The following is a 27,537-nucleotide window of genomic DNA, read 5'->3' as shown; positions in this document are numbered from 1 at the left end:
CTGTTGTAATAATGCTGCAATGAACCCAGAGCATCACACATCCTGATTTAAAACTATATTACAAAGCTGTAGTAATCAATATAGTGTGGTACCATCATAGAAACAAAAACATAGACCAGTGAAACACAATACAGCTCCCAGAAATATATCCAAACATTCACAGTTAGCTGTTTTTTGAAAAGGGCACCAAAAGGGCATAATGAGGAAAAAAATCATCTCTTTGCTAAATGATTCCAGGAAAACTGAATTTCTATATGCAAAAAATGACATTGGATCAATATCTTATACTATATCAAGAAACCAACTCAAAATAGATTTAAAAAACCTAAAAGTAAGACCTGAAACCATAAAAATCCAAGAAGAGAAACTAAAAAGTTTCTGAACAGCAAATTACATAATTTCACTCTTCTTTATGGCCAGATATTATTCCATAACGTATATATACCATATTTCTTTGTTTTCTTTCTTTTTTTTTTTTTTTTTTGATGAAGTCTCAGTCTGTCGCCCAGGCTGGAGTGCAATTGTGCAATCTTGGCTCACTGCAAAGTCTGCCTCCTGGGTTCAAGCGATTCTCCTGTCTCAGCCTCCCAAGTAGCTGAGACCACATGTTCACCACCATGCCTGGCTAATTTTTGTAATAATTTGCTGTTCAGAAACTTTTTAGTTTTAGGTCAGACAGGCACCACTTTTTATCTCTAGGAATGTTGATGTTTCAGGTAGGGAGGAACTGTGACTCTGCCTCTTGTGTAAGCCTGAATCTGGAGAGTTCTCCTATGGGGGTGCAATCACCCCAAATTGTTCCAGGAAGGCTGTCTACAGATGCATGTGTGCTGTATTTCCTTGGGAGTAGCCCCATATTTGTCTGCAGTGGTGTACCAGGGGTGAACAAGGACCCCTTCTCTCAAACCCTTTATGATCACAGAGGCTGTCTGCCTGTTGGAGCAGAGATGCACTTTCCCTCTGCGCCCAGCACTGCCACTGTGTCTGCTGCAAAAACCTTCCTAGCAGTGACAATGCCTGAGACTCAAGGCCTGCCATTCAGATTCTTTTGTCCCATGGGGTGGTCCCTTGATATGGTGCTCTCTCCCTTCTCCTAGGAATGGGACTTCCTGAGAGCCAGACAACAGTGATTGTCATTGCTCCTCTGGGTCCAGCAACCCAGCAGGGCTACCAGACTCCGGGCTTGTGCTGGAGAACGTCTGCAAGGAATCCAGTGATGTGACCTGTCTTCGGGTCTCCCAGCAGTGGGTAGCAGCACCAGCTCTGTGAGGTGGCAGGGGCGTGATGTGGACTCTGAGATTCCTTGGTTGGAGATAGGCTTAGCGTGCTGGCTTTCATGACTTTGGGTTATAGTTGTAATGAACCTGTCATGTGGTTAGACTCAGGACCTCTCGTTAGCCAGGGTGTTGAACCCCGTGTTGGTAGCTGAGGTTGCATAGCCCTTGTCTCCTTCCTCGGTGTGGTGTTATTCTACTTAGAGTGACTGTAATGGAGTGCACTGTTTGGCCTCCAGCCAGGAGGTGGCACTTGCAAAAGAGCACCAGCTATGGTAGTAGCAGTGGGATCTGAGCTTGCCCTAAGTTGCCCAGGGAAAGTATTCTGATTTCTCAAGTGATGGGCAGGGCTATTAAACTCACAAAAGTTTTATGTTATTTGTGTTAAGCTACTAGGATGGGCGGAGGGATACCACCAGGTGGAGGCAGGGTTAGGTGGGTCTGTGGTCTGACTCTCCTCGGGCAGGGAAGGACACCACCCCTGTTGGGTGTGGTTCTCAGGCTGCTGGGGCAGTGTTCCAGAGGGGAGTAATACTGTCTCTGCTGCACTGAAGAGTTGGCAAAGGGAGTGGGAAGTTGTGGGTGGCAGCAAGTCTCACCGAGCTCCCATGCACGGGGCTAGGCTTGTCTCACTCCTGCAGGGCTCTGCTAATAATGCCAGATTTAGATCCAGGTGGTCTGTGCACAGAACTCAGGCCTGTGCCAGGCCATAAGCTTCCCCACAGAGATAGCAAGCATGGCTTTTAGGCCATGCCCTCCCCATCTGCCCACAAAACCAGCTGCCTGCCTCCTGCACCAGCATCTACTAGCTCACTACCAACCCCTAACATCCTCTTGCTGCTTTCTGATCTGGGGAGTTTATCCCTATTAGAGATTTTGTCACAGAAAAATTCAGTTAGGAGCTTCTTTCACCCTGTGACCCCTCTGTGAGCTTCTTGGCTGATTTCCCTGAGGGCCCCTGTTATAGTCAGGAATGGCTTCCCTCCATTAATGCTGGAGACTGGGTATGCCTGCAGAGCACTTACCACCCACTGCTATCTCTGCTTTTTTCTCTTTTTTGAGACAGGGTCTTGCTTTGTCACCCAGGCTGAAGTGCAGTGGTGCAATCTCAGCTCTCTGCAACCTCTGCCTCCCGGACTCAGGTGATCCTCCTTCCTCAGCCTCCTGAGTAGCTGGGACTACAGGCATGCACCATCATGCCTGGCTAATTTTTGTATTTTTTGTAGAGACATGGTTTCACCATGTTGCCCAGGCTGATCTGCTGCTTCTACTTTTATGTTTCACACTGCTCCCTGGAGCCATCTGAGCTCTGGGTAGGGTCAGGGACTTCTCCCAGGGCCTGGATTTTCAGATTCCCTAGTGGGGATGTGTACCCTGGAAGCAGACTGTCTTTCTCTCACACTCTGGGGACTTACACTTTTTTACCTGCCTCAGGGAGTAGGCTGCAGCCTGATGCTTCTTTCAAAGGGTCTGTGGACACTTTCAGTTTTTCTATTAAGTTCCTGCATTGGTTCTTGGAAAGAAAATTCACAGTGTCGATCTCTACACACTATTCTGTCCTTCCAAGTGGAAGAGGCATGCTAACGCTGCCTTCAGTCCTCCGTCTTAGAAAAAACCATCCTGTCATTTTCTCCACTCTTTTTCTATTTTGTGTGTGTGTGTTTTTCTAGTTTCTATAGACTTACCTTCAAATTCACTGATACTTTCCACACAGTTGAGTCTACTGATGAGCTCATAAAAGGTATTTTTTGTATCTGTCAATGCATTTCATCTCTAGCGTTTTCACATGATTTTCTTATAGTTTCCATCTCTCTGCTGAAATTAGTCATCTGGTCTTGCACATTGTGCGTATTTTCTATCAGGATTTTAACATATTAATCACAGATATTTTAAGTTCCGTATCTGATTGTTGCAACATCTGCATCACATGTGAGCTTGGTTTCACAATTTGGGGGCTGAAAACTAGACACCTTATGCAGAACCAAAGAAACCGAGATAAGTAGATTTCATGTCTGAAAACTGAGACGCCCTTTCTTTTACTGGGCCTTTAGTACAGAGGTTTGTGTTTCTCGGAAGCTGGGCTTGAGATTTGATGTTGCTGTAATGTGATTCTTACTACCCTATGGGCTTTGGTTTTGTTTGTTTTGTTTTTCTTTGAGACACAGTTTGGCTCTTGTTGCCCAGGCTGGAGTGCAATGGCATGATCTTGGCTCACTGAAACCTCTTCCTTTTGGGTCCAAATGATTCTCCTGCTTCAGCCTCCTGAGTGGCTGTGATTACAGGCATATGCCACCACACCCAGCTAATTTCATAATTTTAGTAGAGATGGGGTTTCTTCATGTTGGTCAGGCTGGTCTTGAACTCCTGACCTCATGTGATCCACCCGCCTCGGCCTCCCAAAATGCTGGAATTACAGATGTGAGCCACCGTGCCTGGCCTACCCTATGGGCTTTGAACGCCTCTGATGATACCTTGTGTTGAAGGTAGGGGTTAGTTTGCCAGAGGATGTTTTTCTGATGATAATTCCACCCTTAACATTAAGTCTTCCTTTTGTTCTATGCCTCAGAAAGAGTAAGTCTCTTGCAGTATTTCTTGCAAAGAATAGGTATCTGACAGCAGTTAGTCTGGTGGTGGGGGTAGGTGAGAATACTTTTTTATTTAATTGCCACTCCTAGACAAGCACTCTGCCTCCGGGCCCCAGGGGTATGACCTTCCCTTTCTCTTCTTCTGACACGGTTCTGAATCCATTGTGAATTTCTGCACATCTTCTAAGATTTCAGGCTTTTTCTGTGTGTGTTCTCTACTTCCAGCAGCAATGTGCCTTCACCAATGCCCTAAGAGAGTGCTTCTGGGCTCTGCAACTGCAGACGAAGGCATTTTATTCTTCAGAGGAGAAAGGACTCAGGGGAGCTTCTCACCAGCGTCGCTGTTGTCGCATTTCCCAGTTAGGGACCCTGAGAGAGATTGTTTTCTGGGTTCTATCAATCTCCCGCTGAACATCTGTGTGGGTTCAAGGAGAAAACGTCTTCAAAGAGCTACAGGTTATTTTTTGTTCTACAAAGAAGATACATGCACACTTGTTCATTCTCTCTCTCTCCCCCTTCCTCCCTCCCTCCCTCTCTCCCTTTTTTTCTTTCTTTCCTCCCTTCCTCCCTTCCTTCCTTCCTGTCTTCTTTCTTTCTTTCTCTTTCCTTCCTTCTCTCTCTTTCCTTTCTTTTTCCCTCCCTCCCTCCCTCCTCTTCTTCCTTCCTCCCTCCCTTCCCTTTTTTCTCTTTCCTTCCTTCTTTTATCTTTTTTTCTCTTTCTTTCCTTCCTTCCTTCTCTCTCTCTCTTTCCCTCCCTCCCTCCCTTTTTTCCTTCCTCCCTCCCTCCCTCCTTTCTTTCCTTCCTTCCATGCTTCCTCCTCTCTTTCTCTCCCTTCCTCCCTCCCCCCCTCTCTCTCTTTCTCTCTTTCCCTCCCCCCCCCCCCCCCCGTCTTTCGTTTCACTCTTGTTGCCAAGGCTGGTGTGCAATGGCGAGATCTCAGCTCACTGCAACTTCCACCTCTCAGGTTCAAGAGATTCTTCTGCCTCAGTCTCCTGAGTAGCTGGCATTATAGGCATGCACCATCACACCTGGCTAATTTTTGATTTTTAATAGAGACGGAGCTTCCCCATGTTGGACAGGCTGGTCACAAACTCTCATCTTGACCTTATGTGATTCGCCTGCCTTGGCCTCCCAAAGTGCTGGGATTACAGGCGTGAGCCACCGCGCCCAGCCTATTTTCTTTTATTTTTTAATTTGAGCCAGAGTCTCACTGTGGTGCCCAGGCTGGAGGGCAGTGGGGTGATCTTGGCTCACTGCAACCTCCGCCTCCTGGGTTCAAGCAATTCTCGTGCCTCAGCCTCCTGAGTAACTGGGATTACAGGCATGTGCCACCACCCCCAGCTAATGTTTGTATTTTTAGTAGAGATGGGGCTTTACCATGTTGGCCAGGCTGGTCTCAAACTCCTGAACTTAAGTGATCTGCCCACCTCGGCCTCCCAAAGCGCTGGGATTCCGGGTGTGAGCCTCCATGCCTGGCCTGCACTTGCTTTCATCTCAGCCCTATTCACAATAGCTAAGACATGGAATCAACCTAGGTGTCCATCAATGGCAGATTGGATAAAAAATGTGGTATGTATACACTGTGGGACACTGCAGCGAGAAAAAAATGAAATATGTCCTTTGCAACAACATGGATGCTGCTGGGGGCCATTATCCTAAGTAAATTAATACAGGAACAGAAAACCACATATCACATGTTCTCACTTATAAGTGGCGGTAAATAGTGGGTACTCATAGACATGTAAGTATGAGACTGATGCCATAGACGGCAACAACGAACACCGAGGACTACCAGAGGTTGAGGGAGGGAGGGGTGAGGGCAGAAAACCTACCTTCTGAGTACTATGCTCAGTACCTGGATGGTGGGATCACTCCCATTCCCAAGTGTAGTACTATGCTCAGTACCTGGATGGTGGGATCGCTCCCATTCCCAAGCGTAGTACTATGCTCAGTACCTGGATGGTGGGATCGCTTCCATTCCCAAGCGTAGTACTATGCTCAGTACCTGGGTGGTGGGATCGCTCCCATTCCCAAGCGTAGTTCTATGCTCAGTACCTGGGTGGTGGGATCGCTCCCATTCCCAAGCGTAGTACTATGCTCAGTACCTGGATGGTGGGATCGCTCCCATTCCCAAGTGTAGTACTATGCTCAGTACCTGGATGGTGGGATCACTCCCATGCCCAAGCGTCAGCGTCATGCAGCATTCCTGCATAACAAACCTGCACACCTACTCCCTGAATCTAAAAGTTGAAATTACAAATAAAAATTATATGCACACATTAAATCAAACCTTAATACATTAAAAATATAATTCATACACCCTGTATTCTCTAGCTAGAATCACCAATTTTTTTTTTTTTTTTTTTGAGTCGGAGTTTTCGCTCTTGTTACCCAGGCTGGAGTGCAATGGCGCAATCTCGGCTCACCGCAACCTCCGTCTCCTGGGTTCAGGCAATTCTCCTGCCTCAGCCTCCTGAGTCGCTGGGATTACAGGCACGCGCCACCATGCCCAGCTAATTTTTTGTATTTTTAGTAGAGACGGGGTTTCACCATGTTGACCAGGATGGTCTCGATCTCTTGACCTCGTGATCCACCCGCCTCGGCCTCCCAAAGTGCTGGGATTAGAGGCGTGAGCTACCGCGCCCGGCCAGAATCACCAATTTTTAAATAAGGACAAATAAAAACCAAGCCAAAAAACAAATGAAAAAAGCAGCTACAGATGATTCCTGTGTATGGCTCAAAGTTTTTATTCTTCTGCCAAGAGATGTTCAAGCAATTTGCTCCTTACTTTGGAACTCTTACCGATGTCTGCATCTTACTTAGAAAAGTTGACGTTCGCCGGGCGCAGTGGCTCACGCCTGTAATCCCAGCACTGTGGGAGGCCGAGGCGGGTGGATCACGAGGTCAAGAGATCGAGACCATCCTGGTCAACATGGTGAAACCCCGTCTCTACTAAAAATACAAAATTAGCTGGGCATGGTGGCGCGTGCCTGTAATCCCAGCTACTGGGGAGTCTGAGGCAGGAGAATTGCCTGAACCCAGGAGGCGGAGGTTGAGGTGAGCTGAGATCGCGCCATTGCACTCCAGCCTGGGTAACAGGAGCGAAACTCCATCTCAAAAAAAAAAAAAAGAAAAGTTGACGTTCACATTTCGTCTTTTCCTGTGCGTTCCTGTCTCTCCTTCGATTCTGGAACAATTGGTTGACCTAAAACATCAGTACTAAGATGAGTTTTTTAAAAGTTGTAGACTGGGCGCAGTGGCTGACGCCTGCAATCCCAGCACTTTGGGAGGCTGAGGAGAGCAAATCACGAGGGCAAGAGAAAAAGACCATCCTGGCCAACATGGTGAAACCCCGTCTCTGCTAAAAACAGAAAAATTAGCTGGGCGTGGTGGTGCGCACCTGTAGTCCCAGCTACTAGGGAGGCTGAGCCAGGAGAATCCCCTAAACCTGGGAGGCAGAGGTTGCAGTGAACCAAGATTGCACCACTGCGCTCCTGCCTGGGCAACAGAGTGAGACTCTATCTCAGAAAAAAAAAAAAAGGTTGTGATCTTGCCTTAGTCCATTATTTTATTCCTGTACTGTTAGTAGTGATTTTTTTTTTTTTTTTTTTTTTTGGAGACAGAGTTTCGCTCTTGTTACCCAGGCTGGAGTGCAATGGCGCGATCTCGGCTCACCGCAACCTCCGCCTCCTGGGTTCAGGCAATTCTCCTGCCTCAGCCTCCTGAGCAGCTGGGATTACAGGCATGCGCCACCATGCCCAGCTAATTTTTTGTATTTTAAGTAGAGACGAGGTTTCACCTTGTTGACCAGGATGGTCTTGATCTCTTGACCTCGTGATCCACCCGCCTCGGCCTCCCAAAGTGCTGGGATTACAGGCGTGAGCCACCGCGCCCGGCATGTGATTTTTTTTTTCTGCTCTTCACATCTCTGAGCAGAAACTAGAAATGAATATAACTGATTTTTGTATATTGACTTCATGTCTTGTAATTTTGATATATTCTCTTGGTAGTTCTGGTAGATGCTCTGTAGATTCTTGCACATTTTCTACCTTTTAAAAATATAAAATAACAAACTCATTTGAATATTATGCTTTCTGTTTGCCCTATTGACTGTTAAAAACCTCCAGCACAGCTGGGTGCAGTGGCTCATGCCTGTAATCCCAGCATTTTGGGAGGCTGATGCCTGCAGATCACTTCAGGTCAGGACTTTGGGACCAGTCTGACCAACATAAAGAAACTCCATCTCTACTAAAAATACAAAATTAGCCAGGCACGGTGGTGAGTGCCTGTAATCCTAGCTACTCAGGAGGCTGAGGCAGAAGAACCACTTGAACCTGGAAGGTGGAGATTGCAGTGAGCTGAGATCGCACCACTGCACTCCAGCCTGGGCAGCAAGAGTGAAACTCTGTCTCAAAAAAAACAAAACAAACAAACAGAACCTCCAGTGCAATGTACAAAAATAGCAAGAGCTGACATCTCTGCTTTCTTTTCAATCTTGTGAGGAGAGTAATCAGATGTTTACTAGTATGCATGATGTTAGATTTAAATTCTTTTAATACAATTTTTATCAGATTGAGGAAGTTCTCTTGAATTCTCATTTTACTAATAGACTTTAAAAATCACAAATGGATATTCAGTTCATCAAATATAATATTTTTTATTTATTGAGTCAGTCATAGAGTGATTTTTCTTTATACTTATATTGATCTTTTAGTTTTTAATTTTTTTGAGACAGGGTTTTACTCTGTTACCCAGGCTGCGGTGCAGTGGTACAATCATGGCTCACCGCAAACTCTAATGCCTGTGTTAAACTCCTGCCTCAGCCTCCGGAGTAGCTGGGACTATGAGCATGCACCACTACACCCAGCTATTTTTTTTAATTTTTATTTTCAGTAGAGACAGGGTTTCACTATGTTGCCCAGGCTGGTCTCAAATTCCTGAGCTGAAGTGATCTTCCAGCCTCAGCCTCCCAAAATTCTGGTATTACAGGTGTGAGCCACCATGCTCAGCCCTTAATTTTCAATTTTTGTGGGTACATAGGTCTATATATTTTTGGGGCACATGAAATACTTTGTTTTTTGTTTTGTTTTGTTTTGTTTTTTTGAGACGGAGTTTTGCTCTCGTTACCCAGGCTGGAGTGCAATGGCGCAATCTCGGCTCACCGCAGCCTCCACCTCCTGGGCTCAGGCAATTCTCCTGCCTCAGCCTCCTGAGTAGCTGGGATTACGGGCACGCGCCACCATGCCCAGCTGATTTTTTGTATTTTTAGTAGAGACGGGGTTTCACCATGTTGACCAGGATGGTCTCGATCTCTTGACCTTGTGATCCACCTGCCTCGGCCTCCCAAAGTGCTGGGATTACAGGCATGAGCCACCGCGCCCGGCCCTGAAATACTTTGTTATAGGCATGCAGGGTGCAATAATCATATCAGGATAAACGGAGTATCCTCTACCTTAAGTATTTTCCGTTTCTTTGTTTTAGAAACATTTCAATTGTACTCTTCATGCTTCTAAAATGTACAATCCATTGTTGACTATAGTGACCCTGTTGTGCTATCAAATACTGGGCCTTATTCACTCTGCCTAACTATATCCTTGTGCCCATTAACCATCCCCTCACCACCCCCGTGACCCTTTTTAGCCTCTGGTAACCATCCTTCCACCCTCTATCTCCATAAGTTCAACTGCTTTAATTTTTAGCTCCCGCAAGTGAGAACACGTGAAGTTTGTCTTTCCGTGCCTTGCTTATCTCATTTAACATGATGTTAGGTTCCATCCATGTTGTTGCAAATGACATGATCTCATTCTTTTTAATTGCTGAGTAGTACTCTATTGTGTGTATCCACCACACTTGCTTTGTCCTTTCATCTGCTGATGGACACTTAGGTTGTTTCCAAATCTTGGCTATTATGAATAGTGCCACAGTAAGTGTGGGAGTGTAGATATCTCTCCGATGTACTGATTTCTTTCTTTTGGGTATATAAATAGCACTGGGATTGCTGGTATCTCCATACTGTTCTCCGTTCTCATTCACATTCTGACTAAGAGTGTAAGAGGGCTCTCTTTTTTCTGCATTCTCACCAGCATTGTTATTGCCTGTCTTTTGGGTAAAAACCACTTTAACTCAGTGAGATGATGTGCCATTGAGGTTTGATTTAAGTTTCTCTGATGGTGAATGACGTGGAGCATCTTTTTATGTGCCTGTTTGCCATTTGGATGTCTTCTTTTGAGAAATGTCTATTTTGATCACTTGACAGTTATATATATATATTTTTTTTAATTGCATTTTAGGTTCTGGGGTACATGTAAAGAACATGCAGGATTGTTGCATAGGTACACACATGGCAATGTGGTTTGCTGCCTCCACCCCCATCACCTATATCTGGCATTTCTCACCATGCTATCTCTCCCCAACTCCTCATCCCCAGCTGTCCCTCCCCTAATTCCCCCTGACAGACCTCAGTGTGTGATTCTCCCCTCCCTGTGTCCATGTTTTCTCATTGTTAAACACCCACCTGTGAGTAAGAACATGCAGTTTGATTTTCTGTTCTTGTGTCAGGTTGCTTAGAATGATGGTTTCCAGGTTCATCCATGTACCTACAAAGGACACGAACTCATCGTTTTTGACGGCTGTGTAATATTCCATGGTGTATATGTGCCACATTTTCCCTGCCCAGTCTATCATTGATGGGCATTTGGGTTGGTTCCAAGTCTTTGCTATTGTAAACAGTGCTGCAGTGAACATATGTGTGATTATTAGATTTTTTTCCTACTGAGCTATTTGAGCTTGTTACATATCTTGGTTATTAATCCCTTATCAGGTGGATAGTTTGCAAATGTTTTCTCCCATTCAGTGGGTTGCCTCTTTGTTGATTGCTTTCTTTGCTGTGCAGAAGCTTTTTAATTTGATATGATCCCATTTGTCCATTTATGCTTTGGTTTCCTGTGCTTGCGGGGCATTATCCAAGAAATATTTGCCCAGGTCAATGTCCTGGAGAGTTTCCCCAATGTTTTCCTTTAGTAGGTTCATAGTTTCACAACTTAGATTTCTGTCTTTAATCCATTTCTGTTTGATTTTTACATATGGTAAAATATAGGAGTCTGTTTTCATTCTTCTACATATGGATATCCAATTTTCCCAGCACCGTTTATTGAAGAGACTCTTCTTTCCCCACTGCATACTCTTTTTGCACCTTTGTTAAAAATGAATTTACTGTACATGTCTGAATTTATTTGTTGGGTTCTATATTCTGTTCCATTGGTCTACATGTCTGTTTTCATGCCAGTACAATGCTGTTTTGGTTACTGTAGTTCTGTACTGTAATTTGTATATAAATTGAAGTCAAGTAATGTGATTCCTTCAGTGTACCCAGAATACTACCAATGCTTTGAGTATTCTCAAATACTCAGAAAAGAATTTTTGTGTGTGTGGATACATGTCAATTTTAGGATTATTTTTTCTATTTTCATGGATAATGTCATTGGTATTTTGATAGGGATTGAGTTTAATATGTAGATTGCTTTCAGTGGTAATAACCTTTTAACAATATAGATTCTTTCAGTCCATGAACATAAAATATCTTTTCATTTTTTGTGTCCTCTTCAATTTCTTACATCAGTATTTTATAGTTTGTCATTTATTGATTTCTGAGTGCTGAACTAACCTTGCATTTCTGGAATAAATACCAATTGTTTTAATCTATTATCTTTTCTATATACAAGTGAATTGTATTCTATATACAAGTGAATTGTATTATATGTGTTGTTAAGATTGAAAAAACTCCATGCAGTATGATTTCTTCTAAATGAAATCCTAGAAAAAGTAAAACTATAGCAACTAAAAACAGATGAGGGGCGACGTTATGAATTGACTGAATAGGGTGAAGAGGAAAAGCTTTAGGAATGTCAGAACTGTTCTATATAGTGATCATGATAGTGATTACGTTACTATACACATCTATTAAAACTCATCCAATTGTGCACATAAAGTTGGTGAATTTTATTATATATAAATTATTCCTCAATAAAGCTAGCTAATTAACATTTATAGATCTTCAGTAGAAAAAAGCAAATTGCGGAATATATGTGTTTTTTTTTTTTTTTTAATTTGAGACGGAATTTCACTCTTGTCCCCAGCCTAGAGTGCACTGGTGTGATCTCGGCTCACTGCAGCCTCCACCTCCCAGGTTCAAGCACTTCTCCTGACTCAGCCTCCCGAGTGGCTGGGGTTAGAGGCCCATGCCATCACACCTGGCTAATTTTTTTTTTTTTTTTTGTATTTTTAGTAGAGATGGGGTTTCACCACATTGGCCAGGCTGGTCTTGAACTCCTGACCTTGAACTCCCAAAAAGCTGGGACTGCAGGCATGAGCCACTGCACCCAGCCATGTATGTGTTTTTTAAATGTAATATCTCTATATTTATGTATATAAAAGTATTTTTTAATGTCTAGAATCATAAAAATAGGGAAAAGAGGAAAGAGATGGGATGTGGGGAATAGTCAAATGGAATGTTATCTTTTCTTTCAATATTTCAGTTGTTAAGAAAAATTTATTTGCACACTCACTAGTTGTACAATTAAAATTAAATTTAATTATGGTAGTAAAAAAGAATTTTTGCAGCTATGCACAGAAATTAATTTATAATTTTCTCTTTTTGTGATGTCTTTGCCAGATGGTTTGTTGTTTTTGTTGTTGTTTGATTGGTTGGTTTTTTTTTTAGAGACAGACCCTCGCTCTGTCACCCAAACTGGAGTGCATGGTGCGATTTTGGCTCACTGCAACCTCTGTCTGCTGGTTCAAGGGACTCTCTTGCCTCAGCCTCCCAAGTAGCTGGGATTATAGGCATGGACCATTATGCCCAGCTATTTTTTTTTTAAGTTAGTAGAGAGGGGTTTCACCATGTTGGTCAGGCCTGTCTCAAACTCCTTACCTCAGATGATCCACCTGCCTCTACCTCACAAAGTGCTGGGTTTACAGGTATGAGCCACCATGCCTGGCCCGTCAGGTGTTCATATTGACATTGTATCTGGCTTTATAACAAACATTAGAAAAAACTCCCCCCTCTTCTGTTTTGTAGAGAGTTTCTGTGAATTTTTCTTTAACTGCTTGTTGATGGCACTCAATAGTGAAACCAGCAGGACCTGAAGATTTCCTTGTGGAAAGGTTTTTGACTACAATTTCTTCAATAGATATATGACTATTTAGGTTTTCTATTTCTCATTTTGTCATTTTTATAATTTTTTTTCTAATGAAGTTTTTTTTTCAAGTTTGTTGGCAAAATAATAATTTAAAATTTATTGGCAAAATGTGTTTATAAATGTGTTCATAGCACTCTATTACAATTTTGATATCTATGTGGTCTGTAGTGATATTCTCTCATTTTTGGTATGAGCAATTTGTGTTTTGGGTGTTTTTATTAGTCTAGTTGGGTGTTTATCAATCTTTTCAAGGCAGCAAATTTTTGCTAATTTATTTAAGACTTGTCTATTTCTTATTTCTTTGCTTTCTGCTTTTTTTTTTTTTTTTTTTTAGATGGAGTCTTGCTTTGTCACCCAGGTTGGATTGCAGTGGTACGATTTTGGCTCACTGCAACCTCTGCCTCCCTGCTTTAAGGGATTCTCCTGCCTCAGTCTCCTGAGTAGCTGAGATTATAGGTGCCCACCAGCATGCCTGGCGAATTTTTGTATATTTAGTAGAGACAGGATTTCACTATGTTGGTCAGGCTGGTCTCGAACTCCTGACCTCAGGTGATCAACCTGCCTTGGCCTCCCAAAGTGCATGAGCCAATATGCCCGGGCATACTTTTTGCTTTTATTTTAATTTTATAATTTTTGTTCTTCTCCTGGGATTTTTGTCTTTTTATTCTTTGTGTATGCACACTTTCTTTTATGTCTCTGCACATGTATAATAGCTGTTTTAAAATCTCTGTTAGTAGATTGGGCTCAGTGGCTCACACCTGTAATCCCAGCCCTTTGGAGGCTAAGGTAGGAGGATTGCTTGAACTCAGGAGTTCAAGACCAGCTTGAGCAACATGGTGCAACTCTGTCTCTACCAAAAATTAACCAGGCGCAGTGGATCACTCCTGTAATCCCAGGATTATGGGAGACTGAGGCAGGTGGATCACCTGAGGTCAGGAGCTGGAGACCAGCCTGGCCAACATGGTGAAACCCCGTCTCTACTAAAAATACAAAAATTTGCTGGGCATGGTGGCACGTGCCTACAGTCCCAGCTACTCAGGAGGCTGGGGCAGAGAATTGCTTGAGCCCACGTGATGGAGGTTGTAGTGAGCTGTGTAAACTCTGCCTCCCAGGTCCAAGTGGTTCTTCTGCCTCAGCCTCCTGACTAGCTGGGATAACAGGTACCTGCCACCATGCCCAGCTTTTTGTATTTTTAGTAGAGATGGAGCATCACCAAGTTGGCCAGCTTGGTCTTGAACTCCTAACCTCAGGTGACCACCTGCCTCGGCCTCCCAGAGTGGTGGAATTACGGGTGTGAGCCACTGGGCCTGGCCATGTGGCACGTTCTTGTTTTATAAAGGTATAACATAAACGTAGACAACATCTACTGAGCTGATTGTTGATGCTTCTACCTCAACAGCTTTCCTGCTGATTTATGATTCCTTTATTCTCACATATACTAGAACATTTTAAAATCATGTTATTGTAGATGAAAAGGCATTTTGTATTCCTCATAGAATAGTGTTAAGAGCTGTGAGGTATGCTGAGCTGTCATGGCAAAGTGGTATTTAATGTGCCTATAGGTGTGGAGAGGGCTGTATAATTCCCATTTTTTAAATAAAAGTGCTTAGAAATAAAAAATGAATGGCCTTTTAACCTTTTAAAAATGATTAGTTGGTAAATTTGTGTATAACATTGATGGGTTTCTAATTTTCTAGAATGGTGTTATCAGTAGATTTCTTCAATATAACACAAGTCCTCAGAGGGCATATAACAAATTTGAAGTCAAAAATCATTTGATGTTTTAAAAATTTCAAATTGATTTTGGTTTCCTCACATATGTGGAGGGTCTGCAGCTGACAATCATTTACCTTAAAATTTTGAGCCTGTGATAGTGCTTTTTTTCACATTATTTTATAAATTGCATGAGATTTTCTTTTTTTTTTTCTTTTTTTTTTTTTTTTTTTGAGACGGAGTTTCGCTCTCGTTACCCAGCCTGGAGTGCAATGGCGCGATCTCGGCTCACCGCAACCTCCGCCTCCTGGGTTCAGGCAATTCTCCTGCCTCAGCCTCCTGAGTAGCTGGGATTACAGGCACGCGCCACTGTGCCCAGCTGATCCACCCGCCTCGGCCTCCCAAAGTGCTGGGATTACAGGCGTGAGCCACCGCGCCCGGCCGAGATTTTCAATACTTTATTATAACATAAGCTTTGTCTTAGTTGATTTTGCCCAACTGTAGGCTAATGTAAGTGTTCTGAGCACGTTTAAGGCAGGCAAGACTCAGCTATAATGTTGAGTTATGTTAGGTGTATTTTTTTTTGAGACGGAGTTTTGCTCTTGTTACCCAGGCTGGAATGCAATGGCGCGTTCTAGGCTCACCGCAACCTCCGCCTCCTGGGTTCAGGCAATTCTCCTGCCTCAGCCTCCTGAGTAGCTGGGATTACAGGCACGCGCCACCATGCCCAGCTAATTTTTTGTATTTTTAGTAGAGACGGGGTTTCACCATGTTGACCAGGATGGTCTCGATCTCTTGACCTCGTGATCCACCCGCCTTGGCCTCCCAAAGTGCTGGGATTACAGGCTTGAGCCACCGCGCCCGGCATGTTAGGTGTATTTAACGCATTTTTGACTTACATTATGTTCAATTTATGATAGGTTTCTTGGGACATAGCCTCATCATAAGTTGAGAAGCATCTGGATTAACGTGTGGATTTTTCTCAGTATATTAATATGCTGGAGCAAAATGAAAGGATATTAATGTCTTTTACTTTTTTCTTATGGAATAAATAATTTATTATATCAGAGTAATACATTAGAGTTTCTTGATGTATTTCCTTAATTCCCTATTTCTTTAATTTTTAAAATTTTTGAGACGGAGTTTCACTCTGTTGCCCAGGCTGGAGTACAGTGGTGAGATCTTGGCTCATTGCAACCTCTGTTTCCTGGGTTCAAGTGATTTTCATGTGTCAGCCTCCTGAGTAGCTGGGACTACAGGGGCGCACCACCATGCCTGGCTAATTTTGATATTTTTAGTAGAGGTGGGGTTTCGCTATGCTGGCCAGGCTGGTCTCGAACTCCTGACCCCAAGCAATCTGCCCATCTCAGCCTCCCAAAGTGCTGGGATTGCAAGCATGAGCCACTGTGCCTGGCTGCTATTTCTTTTAAAATTTAGAAACAGAGCCCCTTTAAGTGTGGTGAGAGATAGATTCACTTTATTTATAAAAATAACAGCCAAATCTATGTGTTTGAACACAGACTTCTATTTTCCCAAATGTACTTAATATATTTTCATCTTGTCTGAGGTATGATAATCAAATGATAATCAATTCTAATTTCCTTGATATACTATAATCTTTTTCCTTTCAAATGACTTCATTTTCTATTCTAACAAAAACTTTTTTATTTAAGCAAAAAGAAAACAATATTCGTTGTTTAACTACGTTTGGACATTTTGGTTTTGAATGTTTGCCCAATCAGTTGGTGAACAGATCTATCCGACAAGGATTCACTTTTAATATTCTCTGTGTGGGTAAGTGTCAAACACTTCATTTGAACTGTTCCTTCATTTTTCCCAATGTTCATTTCAACTTATCTTAAGCAGTGTGACACTGATGCTATTAATTCAAATATATCTTCACGTTTACAATGATTTTCAGCTTAGCCATAGTATGTAATTTTTTTTTGAGACAGGGTCCCACTCTTGCCCAGGCTGGAGTGCAATGGTGTAATCATGGCTCACTGTTGGCTCGACCTCCTGGGCTCAAGCAGTCCACCTGCCTCAGTTTCCCAAAGTGCTGAGATTACAGGCATGAGCCACCACACTTGACCTGTAATAATTTTTAAAAATTGAAACATTTCTGTGCTCTTAAAAGTCTGATGTAGCTTAGTGTATACTGTGTTTTCTTTCTTTCTTTTTTTTTTTTTTTTTGAGACCAAGTCTTGCTCTGTTGCCAGGCTACAATGCAGTGGCATAATCTCTGCTCACTATAACTTCTGCCTTCTGGGTTCAAGTGATTCTCCTGCTTCAGCCTCCCAAGTAGCTGGAACTACAGGCACATGTCACCATGCCCAGCAAATTTTTGTATTTTTAGTAGAGACGGCGTTTCACCATGTTGGCCAGAATGGTCTTGATCTCTTGACCTTGTGATCTGCCTGCTTTGGCCTCCCAAAGTGCTGGAATTACAGGTGTGAGCCACCGCATCCAGCCGCTTAGTGTATACTTTCTTTCTCCATTATGTTAGTGACTGAGAGAATCAGGGCTAGCATGTACACTTTCAACACTATCCTTTTTTATTTTTAAAATTAATAGTATTCCTAATTGAAAAATTATAATTATATACATGTATGGATACAAGGTGATATTTTGATATATGTTTACCATGTGGAATGATTCAATCAAGTGAATTAACTTATCTATTACCTGGCTTACCTATCATTTTTTAATGATAAGACATTTGAAATTTACTCTCTTATTTTGAAATATACAATACATTGAGTACAGTCACAATGCTGTACTGTAGATTTCAAAACTTACTTCTCCTCTCTGTTTGAAACTGTTAGTTTGCTAGGGATGATGGCCTCTAGCTCCATCCATGTTCCTGCAAAGGACATGACTTCGTTCTTTTTCATAGCTATGTAGTATTCCATGGTGCATATATACCACATTTTGTCTATTCAGTCTATTATTGATGAACATTTAGGTTGACTCCATGTCTTTGCTATTGTGAATAGTGCTGGAATGAGCTCTGTTAGTTTGCTAAGGATGATGGCCTCCAGCTCCATCCATGTTCCTGCAAAGGACATGATCTCATTCTTTCTTATGGCTGAGAACATGTGCCAAAGTGGGAGCTAAATGATGAGAACACATGGACACAAAAAAAGGAATAATAGACACTGGTGCTACTTGAGGGAGCAGGTTTGGAGGAAGGAGAGGATCAGACAAAATAACTATTGGGTACTATGCTTAGCACCTCGATGACAACATAATCTGTACAACAAATCCTCATGAGGTAAGCTTACCTATATAACAAACCTGCACATGTACCCCCAAAACTAAAATAAAAGTAAAAAAAAGCCGGGCGCGGTGGCTCAAGCCTGTAATCCCAGCACTTTGGGAGGCTGAGGTGGGCGGCTCACAAGGTCAAGAGATCGAGACCATCCTGGCCAACATGGTGAAACCCCGTCTCTACTAAAAATACAAAAATTATCTGGGCGTGGTGGCGTGCACCTGTAGTCCCAGCTACTCAGGAGGCTGAGGCAGGAGAATTGCTTGAACCCTGGAGGCAGAGGTTGTAGTGAGCCGAGATTGTGCCACTGCACTCCAGCCTGGTGACAGAGTGAGACTCTATCTCAAAAAAAAAAAAAAAAAAAAAAAAGTAAAAAACATACTGTACCTTTTGACCAAAATTTCCTCTCTCCCTGCTCCCCCAACCTCTGGTAGCCAGTATTCTACTCTCTACTTTTATGAGCAGCTTTCTAAGTTTAAAAACCACTGTAGGAATTCAAAGCATGGCTTCTTCTTAGCCCCTTTAAGCCGCTATGACAATTAATCTCTGTCTATTGCAGGGGAAACTGGAATTGGAAAATCAACACTGATTGACACATTGTTTAACACTAACTTGAAGGATAACAAATCCTCACATTTTTACTCAAATGTTGGTCTTCAAATACAGACATATGAACTTCAGGAAAGCAATGTTCAGTTGAAATTGACTGTTGTGGAAACAGTGGGGTATGGTGATCAAATGAACAAAGAAGCCAGGTTAGTGTTTTCTTAATTAAATTAAAAAAGATTTCTTATTTCGGGGCATTTGCCTTCCTTTGCCATACACTAATTTGTATAAGTAATACCCTTTCTTCCATATTTTAACATTTTCCTAAGTAATATTCTTTTCTTACGAGATTAATACTTTTGTATATAATTGGTTTTCTTACAAGTCTTTTATTTAACCCATTATAGCAAAAATTATAGTTTCTATTAGTTTTAGCTTATTTCCTTATTTCTTTATTTAACTTTATTTGTACAAATTTTCCATACAGGTTGTACTAATTTACATTCTCACCAACAGTGTCTAAGGGTCCCTATTTCTCTGTATCCTTGCCAAATTGTGTTATTTATTTACTTTTATTATTTTTTGAGACAGTGTTTCACTCTGTCACCCAGGCTAGAGCACAGTGGCACAATCTTAGCTCACTGCAGCTTCCACCTCCCAAGCTCAAGCGATCCTCCCACCTCAGCCTCTTGAGTAACTGGGACTGCAGGAGCATGTCACCATGCCTGGCTAATTTTAAACATTGTTTGTATAGATGGGGTCTTGCTATGTTGCCCAGGCTGGTGTCAAACTGCTCGCCTCAAGGGAGTCTCCCACCTTGGCCTTCCAAAGTGCTGGGATTACAGGCATGAAGCACTGGACCTGGCCGGTTTTATTTTTAATATTTTTAACAATAGCCATTCTGACTGGAGTAAGATGATATCTCATCGTGGTGTTCCTTTGTATGTTGGTCTTCTGAAAAATGTCTATTCACGTCCTTTGCCCACTTTTTAATGGGATTATTTGTTGTTGTTTATTTGCTTGTGTTCTTTGTATAGTCTGGATACTAGTCCCCTGTTGGATGCACCCAGCTTTCCTCTATGTTTACATTTTATATAACCACAGAGTAGAGTAAAGCATGAGCCTGATTATTTGTTTGGAATTAATATCTTTGTATGGACATGTTATGAATGTTTTCTTTATCACTATAGCAAACTTTATCACTATATGCTTTGTATACATGCATACATGTTAACTGTTTATTAAGTGGTCAAAAAGCAGGCTTTAGATTTTATTAATCCATTATGCTAAATGTATAAATTATTTTTTTAGCCACCAACCAATAGTTGACTACATAGATGCCCAATTTGAGGCTTACCTTCAAGAAGAGCTGAAGATTAAACGTTCCTTGTTTGACTACCACGATTCTCGTGTCCACGTGTGTCTGTACTTCATTTCACCCACAGGACATTCCCTGAAGTCTCTTGATCTGTTAACAATGAAGAACCTTGACAGTAAGGTATGTAATGATAAATTCACCAAGCTTTCTTTTCTTTTTCTTTCTTTCTTTTTTTTCCCTATATTTGAGACAAGGTCTTCCTCTGTCACCCAGGCTGGACAGCAGTGGTGCAATCACAACTCAATGCAGCCTCAACTTCCTGGGCTCAAGCGATCTTCCCGTCTCAGCCATCCAAGTAACTGGGCCCACAGGAACATGCTACCAAGCTTGGCTGATTTTTGTATTTTTTGTAGGGACGGGGTTTCACTATGTTGCCCAGGCTGAACTCAAACTTCTGGGCTCAAGTGATCCACTCACCTCGCTCTCCCAGAGTGCTGGGATTACAGGCGTGAGCCATTGTACCTGGTCCCAACCTTTCATGACGTAATATTAATTTTGAGATAATAACACAACTTGAAGGCACTTGGATGCAAGAGCAGTTACGTATCTTTAGGTGATTTCATCATTATGCAAACATCATAGAGTTTACCTACACAGACCTAGACGGTATAGCCTACTACACAGCTATGCTATAGTCTTTTATAGTATGGTCTATTGCTCCTAGGCCACAAAACTGGACAGCATGGTACTGTAAGAAATACTGTAGAATTATAACATAATGGTACGCATCTGTGGATCTTTTTTGTTTTTATTTTATTTTTTAATTTTTTGAGATGGAGTCTTACTGTCTCCCAGGCTACAGTGCAGTGGCGTGACCTTGGCTCACTGCAACCTCTGCCTCCTGGGTTCCTGCCTCAGCCTCCCAAGTAGGTGGCATTACAGGTCTGCGCCACCATGGCTAGCTAATTATTGTATTTTTAATAGAGATGGGTTTCGCCATGTTGGCCAGGCTGGTCTTGAACGAACACACAGCAGAGCAGTTTGTTATATATATATCCTAATTATTTTTTTCTGTTAATATTTAAGGCATTTGCATTAGTGTGTTAGGGCTAGCATAGCAAAATACCACAGACTGGGTGGTTTAAACAAAGGAAATTTATTTCCTCACAGTCTCAGAAGCTAGAAGTCCAAAGCAAGGAGGTCCAAAGGAAATGTATTTTCTCACAGTCTCAGAAGCTAGAAGATCAACATGTCAGAAGATGTGCTTTCTTCTGAAACCTCTTTTCTTTCTAGCAGATGACTTTGCCTTATCTCTGTGCTCTCACATGGCATTTCTCCTGGTGTCTCCTGGGTGTCCACATTTTGTCTTTTAGGGGCGCCAGTCACTTTGGATTGGGCTCTACTGTAAAAGTCTCATTTTTTTCTTTTTTTTGTTGATGCCCAGGCTGGAGTACCGTGGCGTGATCTCGGCTCACTGCAACCTCTGCCTCCCAGGTTCAAGTGATTCTCCTGCTTCAGTCTCCTGAGTAGCTTGGATTACAGGCACGCACCACCACACCTGGCTAATTTATGTATTTTTAGTAGAGATGGGGTTTCACCACGTTGGCCAGGCTGGTCTTGAACTCCTGATCCTAGGTGATCTGCCTACCTTGGCCTCCCAAAGTGCTGGGATTACAGGTGTGAGCCACCGCACCTTGCTCAGTCTCACTTTTTAGTCACCTTTATGAAAGCTTTATCTCAGTTAAAGTCACATTCTGAGGTAGGGTGTTAGGGCTTCAACATATAAGTTTTTTGATTGCAGAGGGAGACAATTCATATTTGATAGCTTTCAACCTTGATTAACCTTTGAGATCATGACCATTTGCCTATAGAGTAGCCCCCTTGGGGCTAAGTTCCAAGACCCCCAGTGGATGCCTGAAACCATGTATGATACAGAGCCTGATATATACTATGCTTTTTTCTTTTCCCTTTTACTTTTTTTGGGATAGAGTCTCACTCTGTCACCCAGGCTGGAGTGCAGTGGCGCAATCTCAGCTCACTGCAACCTCCGCCTCCTGGGTTCAGGCAATTCTCCTGCCTCGGCCTCTCAAGTAGCTGGGATTACAGGCGTATGCCACCACAGCTGGCTAACTTTTTTTGTTTGTATTTTTTGTAGAAATGGGATTTCACCATGTTAACCAGGATGGTCTTGATCTCTTGACCCCGTGATCTGCCTGCCTCGGCCTCCCTAAATGCTGGGATTATAGGCGTGAGCCACCATGCCTGGCCTGCTATGCTTTATTCTATGCATACTTACCTATGATAAATTTTATTTATAAATGAGATGCAGTTCTCTTTTCCTATTAGTCACTATTGTTGGTTTCTTAGATGAAGACTGAAGCTAACAATAGTAACTAATAATAAAATAGAACAATTATAAAAATACACTGTATTAAAAGTTATGTGAATGTTGTCTGTGTCTCTCAAAATATCTTTTTTTGAGAAAGAGAGAGAGTTTTACTCTTGTTGAACAGGCTGGAGTACAGTGGTGTGATCTCAGCTCACTGAAACCTCTGCCTTCTGGGTTCAAGCGATTCTCCTGCCTCAGCCTCCCAAGTAGCTGTGATTACAGGTGCTCACTACCACACCTGGCTAATTTATGTATTTTTAGTAGAGACAAGGTTTCACCATGTTGGCCAAGCTGGTCTCGAACTCCTAACCTCAGGTGTTTCACCTGCCTCGGCCTCCCAATGTGCTGGGATTACAGGCCTGAGCTACCATACCCGGCCTCAAAATATCTTATGGAACTGTCTCACTCTTCTTATGATGATGTGAGATAATGCGATGCCTACATGTTGAGATAAAGTGAGGCAAATAGTGGGATAATTCATATCCAGGCTGAGATGGAATCGGTCAACTTGACATTTCATCATAGTACTTAGAATGACATGCAATTTAAAACTTGTACATTGTGTATTCCTAGAATTTTTATTTACTGTTTTTGGATTGCTGTTGATTATGGGAAATTGTGGAAAGTGAAACTGTGCTGGGCTCTGTGGCTCATGCCTGTGATTCAGCACCTTGGGAGGGGGAGACAGTAAGATCACTTGAGCTCAGGAGTTCAACACCAGCCTGGGCAATGTAGTGAGATCCCATCTCTACAAAAAACAAATACAAAAATTAGCCACCAGGCATGGTGGTGTGCACCTGTAGTCCCAGCTACTTGGGAGGCTGAGGTTGGAGGATCACTTGAGCCCAGGAGTTCAAGGCTACCGTGAGCCAAGATAATGTCAACCTGGGCAATAGATCAAGTCCCTGTTGAAAGAAAAGAAAGAGAGGGAGAGGGAAAGGGAGAGGGGAGGGGAGGGGAGAGAGAAACAAGGGAAGGGGAGGGAAGGAAGGAAGGGAGGGAGGGAGGGAAGAAGGAAAGGAAGGAAAAAAGTAAAGAAAAAGAAGAAAGAGTAACTGTGGATAATAGGGGATGCCTGTATTTTTAAAATAAAATTTACTATATGATACTGTGAAATAATCCCACTGATGTTTGACTAGTACCACCGATGGTGTGAAACAGAAGGCGTTTTTGATCCTGGCTGCAGATCCTATCCGGGAGGATTCGGAATACAAGAGCCTGCAGGCAGCACTGCTTCTTATACAAAAACAGCTAAGAAAAGCATAATTCTTTCCAGCCTAAACTTGGGACACATGAGGACTTCCTTTCAACAGGCCACTTAAGCCCCATGGTTTCAGCAAAATCTCAAAACTGATACGAGCCTCTGTTTATTTGCTTCATTTTTCTAATTATTCAGTAGTTTTTTGTAGTTCAGTTTGATCGCACAGAAAATCAGTCTGTTGAATGTCTGTGAAACCCAAAATGTGCAATGTTGTAGTTTTATCCTTACAGAAGGAATTTAATTTTTGTATATATAAAGGTTACAGGACTTGTCAGTAGAAGCAGCTTTTGAATATTTGCTTTCTCACTTGCTAAGTGTCTGTGACCTTGGGAAAAATGTTCAGAACTTTCTGTGATTAAAAGTATGGGCAGGGCCGGGCATGGTGGCTCATGCCTGTAATCACAGCAATTTGGGAGGCCAAGGTGGATGGATCACCTGAGGTTAGGAGTTCGAGAACAGCCTAGCCAACATGGTGAAACCCCATCTCTAGCGAAAAATGCAAAATTAGCCAGGCGTGGTGGCAGGTGCCTGTAATCCTAGCTACTCGGGAGGCTGAGGCAGGAGAATTGCTTGAACCCGGGAGGCGGAGTTTCCAGTGAGCTGAGATCACGCCATTGGACTCAAGCCTGGGCAACAAGAGCAAAACTCCAAACTCCGTCTCAAAAAAAAAAGAAAAAGAAAAAGCATGGGCAGTGGGTTCAGGCTGCCTGCTTTCACAAACACGACTCTATTACTTGCTAGGTGAGGTCTTGGGAAAATGATGATGCCTCAATTTTTTCTCTGTGATCTTCATGCAAGTCTTCCATAAGTCTAAAAGTATTTTTCATAAAAAATTTAGAAGGGTCAAATATGGTGGCTCATGCCTGTAATCTCAGCACTCTGGGAAGCTGAGGAGGGAGGACTGCCTGAGCCTGGAAGTTGGAGACCAGCTTGAACAACACAGTGAGGCCCTGCCTCTACAAAGAAAACAAAAATAGCCGGCCATGACAGCATGTGGTCCTGGCTACTCAGGAGGCTGACGTGGGAGGACCGCTTCAGCGTGGGGGGCTGAGGCTGCAGTGAGCCGTGATTGTGCCACCACACTGCAGACAGGGCCTCAGAGCAAGACCCTCTTTCTCAAAAAAAAAAAAAAATGGTTAAAAGTATGTCTTCTTTTGTAAAACTCGAGGGCCAATATACACATAAAGGAAATTGTCATGTTATCAGTTTCTTTTCTGCACTTAGCTCTAATAAAACATGCTGTTTTCAACTTTACTTAGTTGAAGACAACTTTATTTAGCCTTCAACTTTATTTAGTTTTAGAGAGAAAAAGTTCTAAGTTGGGTGTCCTTTATCTAAGGAGTCTCAATTTCTGCTATGTATTGTTCAAACTGAAAAGATACTTTGTACTTAATCTGAGATGTCACGAAGTAGTTGAAATAAATTAGATTTCTAGTTAAATTAAGAGCTGCTTCAAGTTCTTGATTAGTAATACATTCAATAGTCAGGAATACACACCCTTAATTTCGTGGTTACCTGTTATCGTCTAGCCATTTTCCAGATATATAAAATCTCTAATTTTCACAAAGACCATTATATAAAGAGGTAGGCAAGAGTATGTAGCTACTGTCTTTTTCTTAGAGTGCAGTGGCATGAACAAGTCTCATGGCAGCCTCGACCTTCCTGGCTCAAGGGATACTCCCACATTAGCCTCAAGTAACTGGGACCACAGGCACGTGCCCGCATGCCTGGTTAATTTTTAATTTTTTGTAAAAATGGGGGACTTGTGATATTGTCAGGGTGGGTCTGAAACTCCTGGGCTCAAGTGATCTGCTAGACTCAGCTTTTCAAAGTGCTGGGATCACCGGCATGAGTCTCCATGCCCTGCTTGTCTTTTTCTCTTTTCTTTTTTTTTTTTTTTTTTTTTTTGAGACGGAGTTTCACTCTTGTTTCCTAGGCTGGAATGCAATGGTACTATCGTGGCTCACTGCAACCTCTGCTTTTCGGGTTCAAGTGATTCTCCTGCCTCAGCCTCTGGACTAGCTGGGATTAATTAATTAGTTAATTAATTAATTAACTAATTTTGTATTTTTTGTAGAGATGGGCTTTCACCCTGTTGGTCAGGCTGGTCTCCAACTCCCGACCTCAGGTGACCTGCCCGCCATGGCCTTCCCAAGTGCTGGGATTACAGGAGTGAGCCACTGCACGTGGCTGTCTTTTCTATCAAGTTGGTCAGTTCTTCTTGCAATGAATGCCTTTCCCCTTAAATCTGAACATCTGAGGAATTATTGACATAGGAAGTTTCCATTTCTTTCTTTCTTTTCTTTTTTGAGACAGAGTCTCTCTCTGTCACCCAAGCTGGAATGCAGCTATGTTGCCGACGCACAATCTCACTCACTGACACCTTAACCTCCTGGGTTCAAGCAATTCTCCAGCCTCAGCCTCCTGAGTAGCTCATTACAGGTGCGAGCCACCACCCCCAGCTAGTTTTTGTATTTTTAGTAGAGATGGGGTTACATCATGTTGGCCAAGCTGGTCTCGAACTCCTAACCTCAGCTGATCCACCTGCCTCGGCCTCCCAAAGTGTTTGTTAGGATTACAGGCATGAGGCACCGTGCCCAGCCAGCCAAAAGTTTCCATTTCTTTATGTTAATGATTTACCATCACTATGTTATGTCAGCTTCAAGTCCGGCTGGAGCCGCCCCCAAAGTGGCAGCAGGGGAATTCCCATAGGGTAGTGCCCCAAACGGTTCTGAGATGGGACTGGTTGGAATTCACAGGCTGGAGTACTAAAATGCGAGGGTGATCAGTCTAAGGCATTTCTGAGGGAGCTCACAGAGTGTTGTGGCAGTGCTCGTGACGGACAGCGGGAGAAAACAGGCGTTCTACCTAGCTGTGTTCAGCGAGGAGGCCACTTTGTTCACACTGTGGAGTTTCTGTCGTTGCTGTTGCTTGGTTTTTGTGCGTTTGTTTTTGTTTTTCATCAGATTCTGGCTCACCGTAGCCTCAGCTTCCTGGGCTCAAGTGATCCTCGCACCTTAGCCACCCGAGTAGCTGGGGCTACAGGTGCTGCCACCACGCTTGGCTAATTTTTTTATTTTTAGATGGAGTTTTGCCCTCGATGCCCAGGCTGGAGTACAATGCATGACCTTGGGTCATTGCAACCTCCTTCTCCAGGATTCAAGTGATTCTCCAGCCTCAGCCTCCCGAGTAGCTGAAATTATGGGCACCCACCACCACACTTGGCTAATTTTTGTATTTTTAGCAGAGGCAGGGTTTCACCATGTTGGCCTGGCTGGTCTTGAACTCCTGACCTTAGGTGATCTACTCACCTTGGCCTCGCGAAGTGCTGGGATTACAGGCATGAGCCATTGCGCTTGGCCCTAAACCTGGCTAATTAAAAATTTTTTTTGAAGAGACAAGGTCTAACTATGTTGCCCAGGCTGCTCTTGTGCTCCTAGCCTCAAGCAATCCTCCTGCCTCGGCTTGCCAAAGTACAGGTTATGGAGTTTTTATGAGGGTTTAAGGACTTTGGCTTAGGGCTGGGACCAGTTTCTTGCAGTGTTTTGGGAACAATCTGGATACCTTGATTAGTGGCTGTGAATGTCCAAGGTCCCAGCTTTGGTTCAAGCCTGCTGGGAAAACTCTGCAGCTGGCTGGGTCACAGAGAGGCCAAGGCACTCTGAGATTTTTGGTCAGGACACAGAAAGAAAGCGGGGGGACTAAGGGACTCCCCCCAACACTGGAGGATGTCTTTTCCAGCTTTCTCACTAATATGACCCCACACATTTACGTTAGGCTTAAATCTACTCTAGCAGTTGTCTGGTCCTTACTGGAGAAACTTTTATTTTTAGATATTAAAGTTTACACAATTTTGAATGTCTGTGCTATAATATTACAGCCCTGGATTTGTCCATGGATTTTTTTTTTTTTTTTTTTTTTTAGACAGAGTTTCCATCTTGTCAACCAGGATAGAGTGCAACGGTGCAATCTCAGCTCACTG

The 27,537-nt window shown here is 42.9% G+C and overlaps 1 protein-coding gene across 1 annotated transcript in view; it reads left to right on the top strand.

Annotated features, from left to right (window-relative positions):
* Window positions 1–19,550: 19,550 nt before the first annotated feature.
* The window catches only part of SEPTIN14 (septin 14), a 27,088-nt gene continuing 19,101 nt past the window's right edge, over window positions 19,551–27,537 (top strand). Inside the window, exon 1 of the mRNA XM_032264721.1 lies at window positions 19,551–20,085. Coding sequence (XP_032120612.1) covers window positions 20,065–20,085 — 21 coding nt within the window. The 5' untranslated portion in view covers window positions 19,551–20,064. The remainder of the gene's footprint in view (window positions 20,086–27,537) is intronic.

Source organism: Sapajus apella, unplaced genomic scaffold (genome assembly GCF_009761245.1).
Source record: "Sapajus apella isolate SASKATOON/1434 unplaced genomic scaffold, GSC_monkey_1.0 scaffold146, whole genome shotgun sequence".
NCBI classification, from domain to species: Eukaryota; Metazoa; Chordata; class Mammalia; order Primates; family Cebidae; genus Sapajus; species Sapajus apella.
The sequence above is the reverse complement of the archived record's forward strand: the minus strand, read 5'-3'. Positions and strand labels throughout refer to the sequence as shown.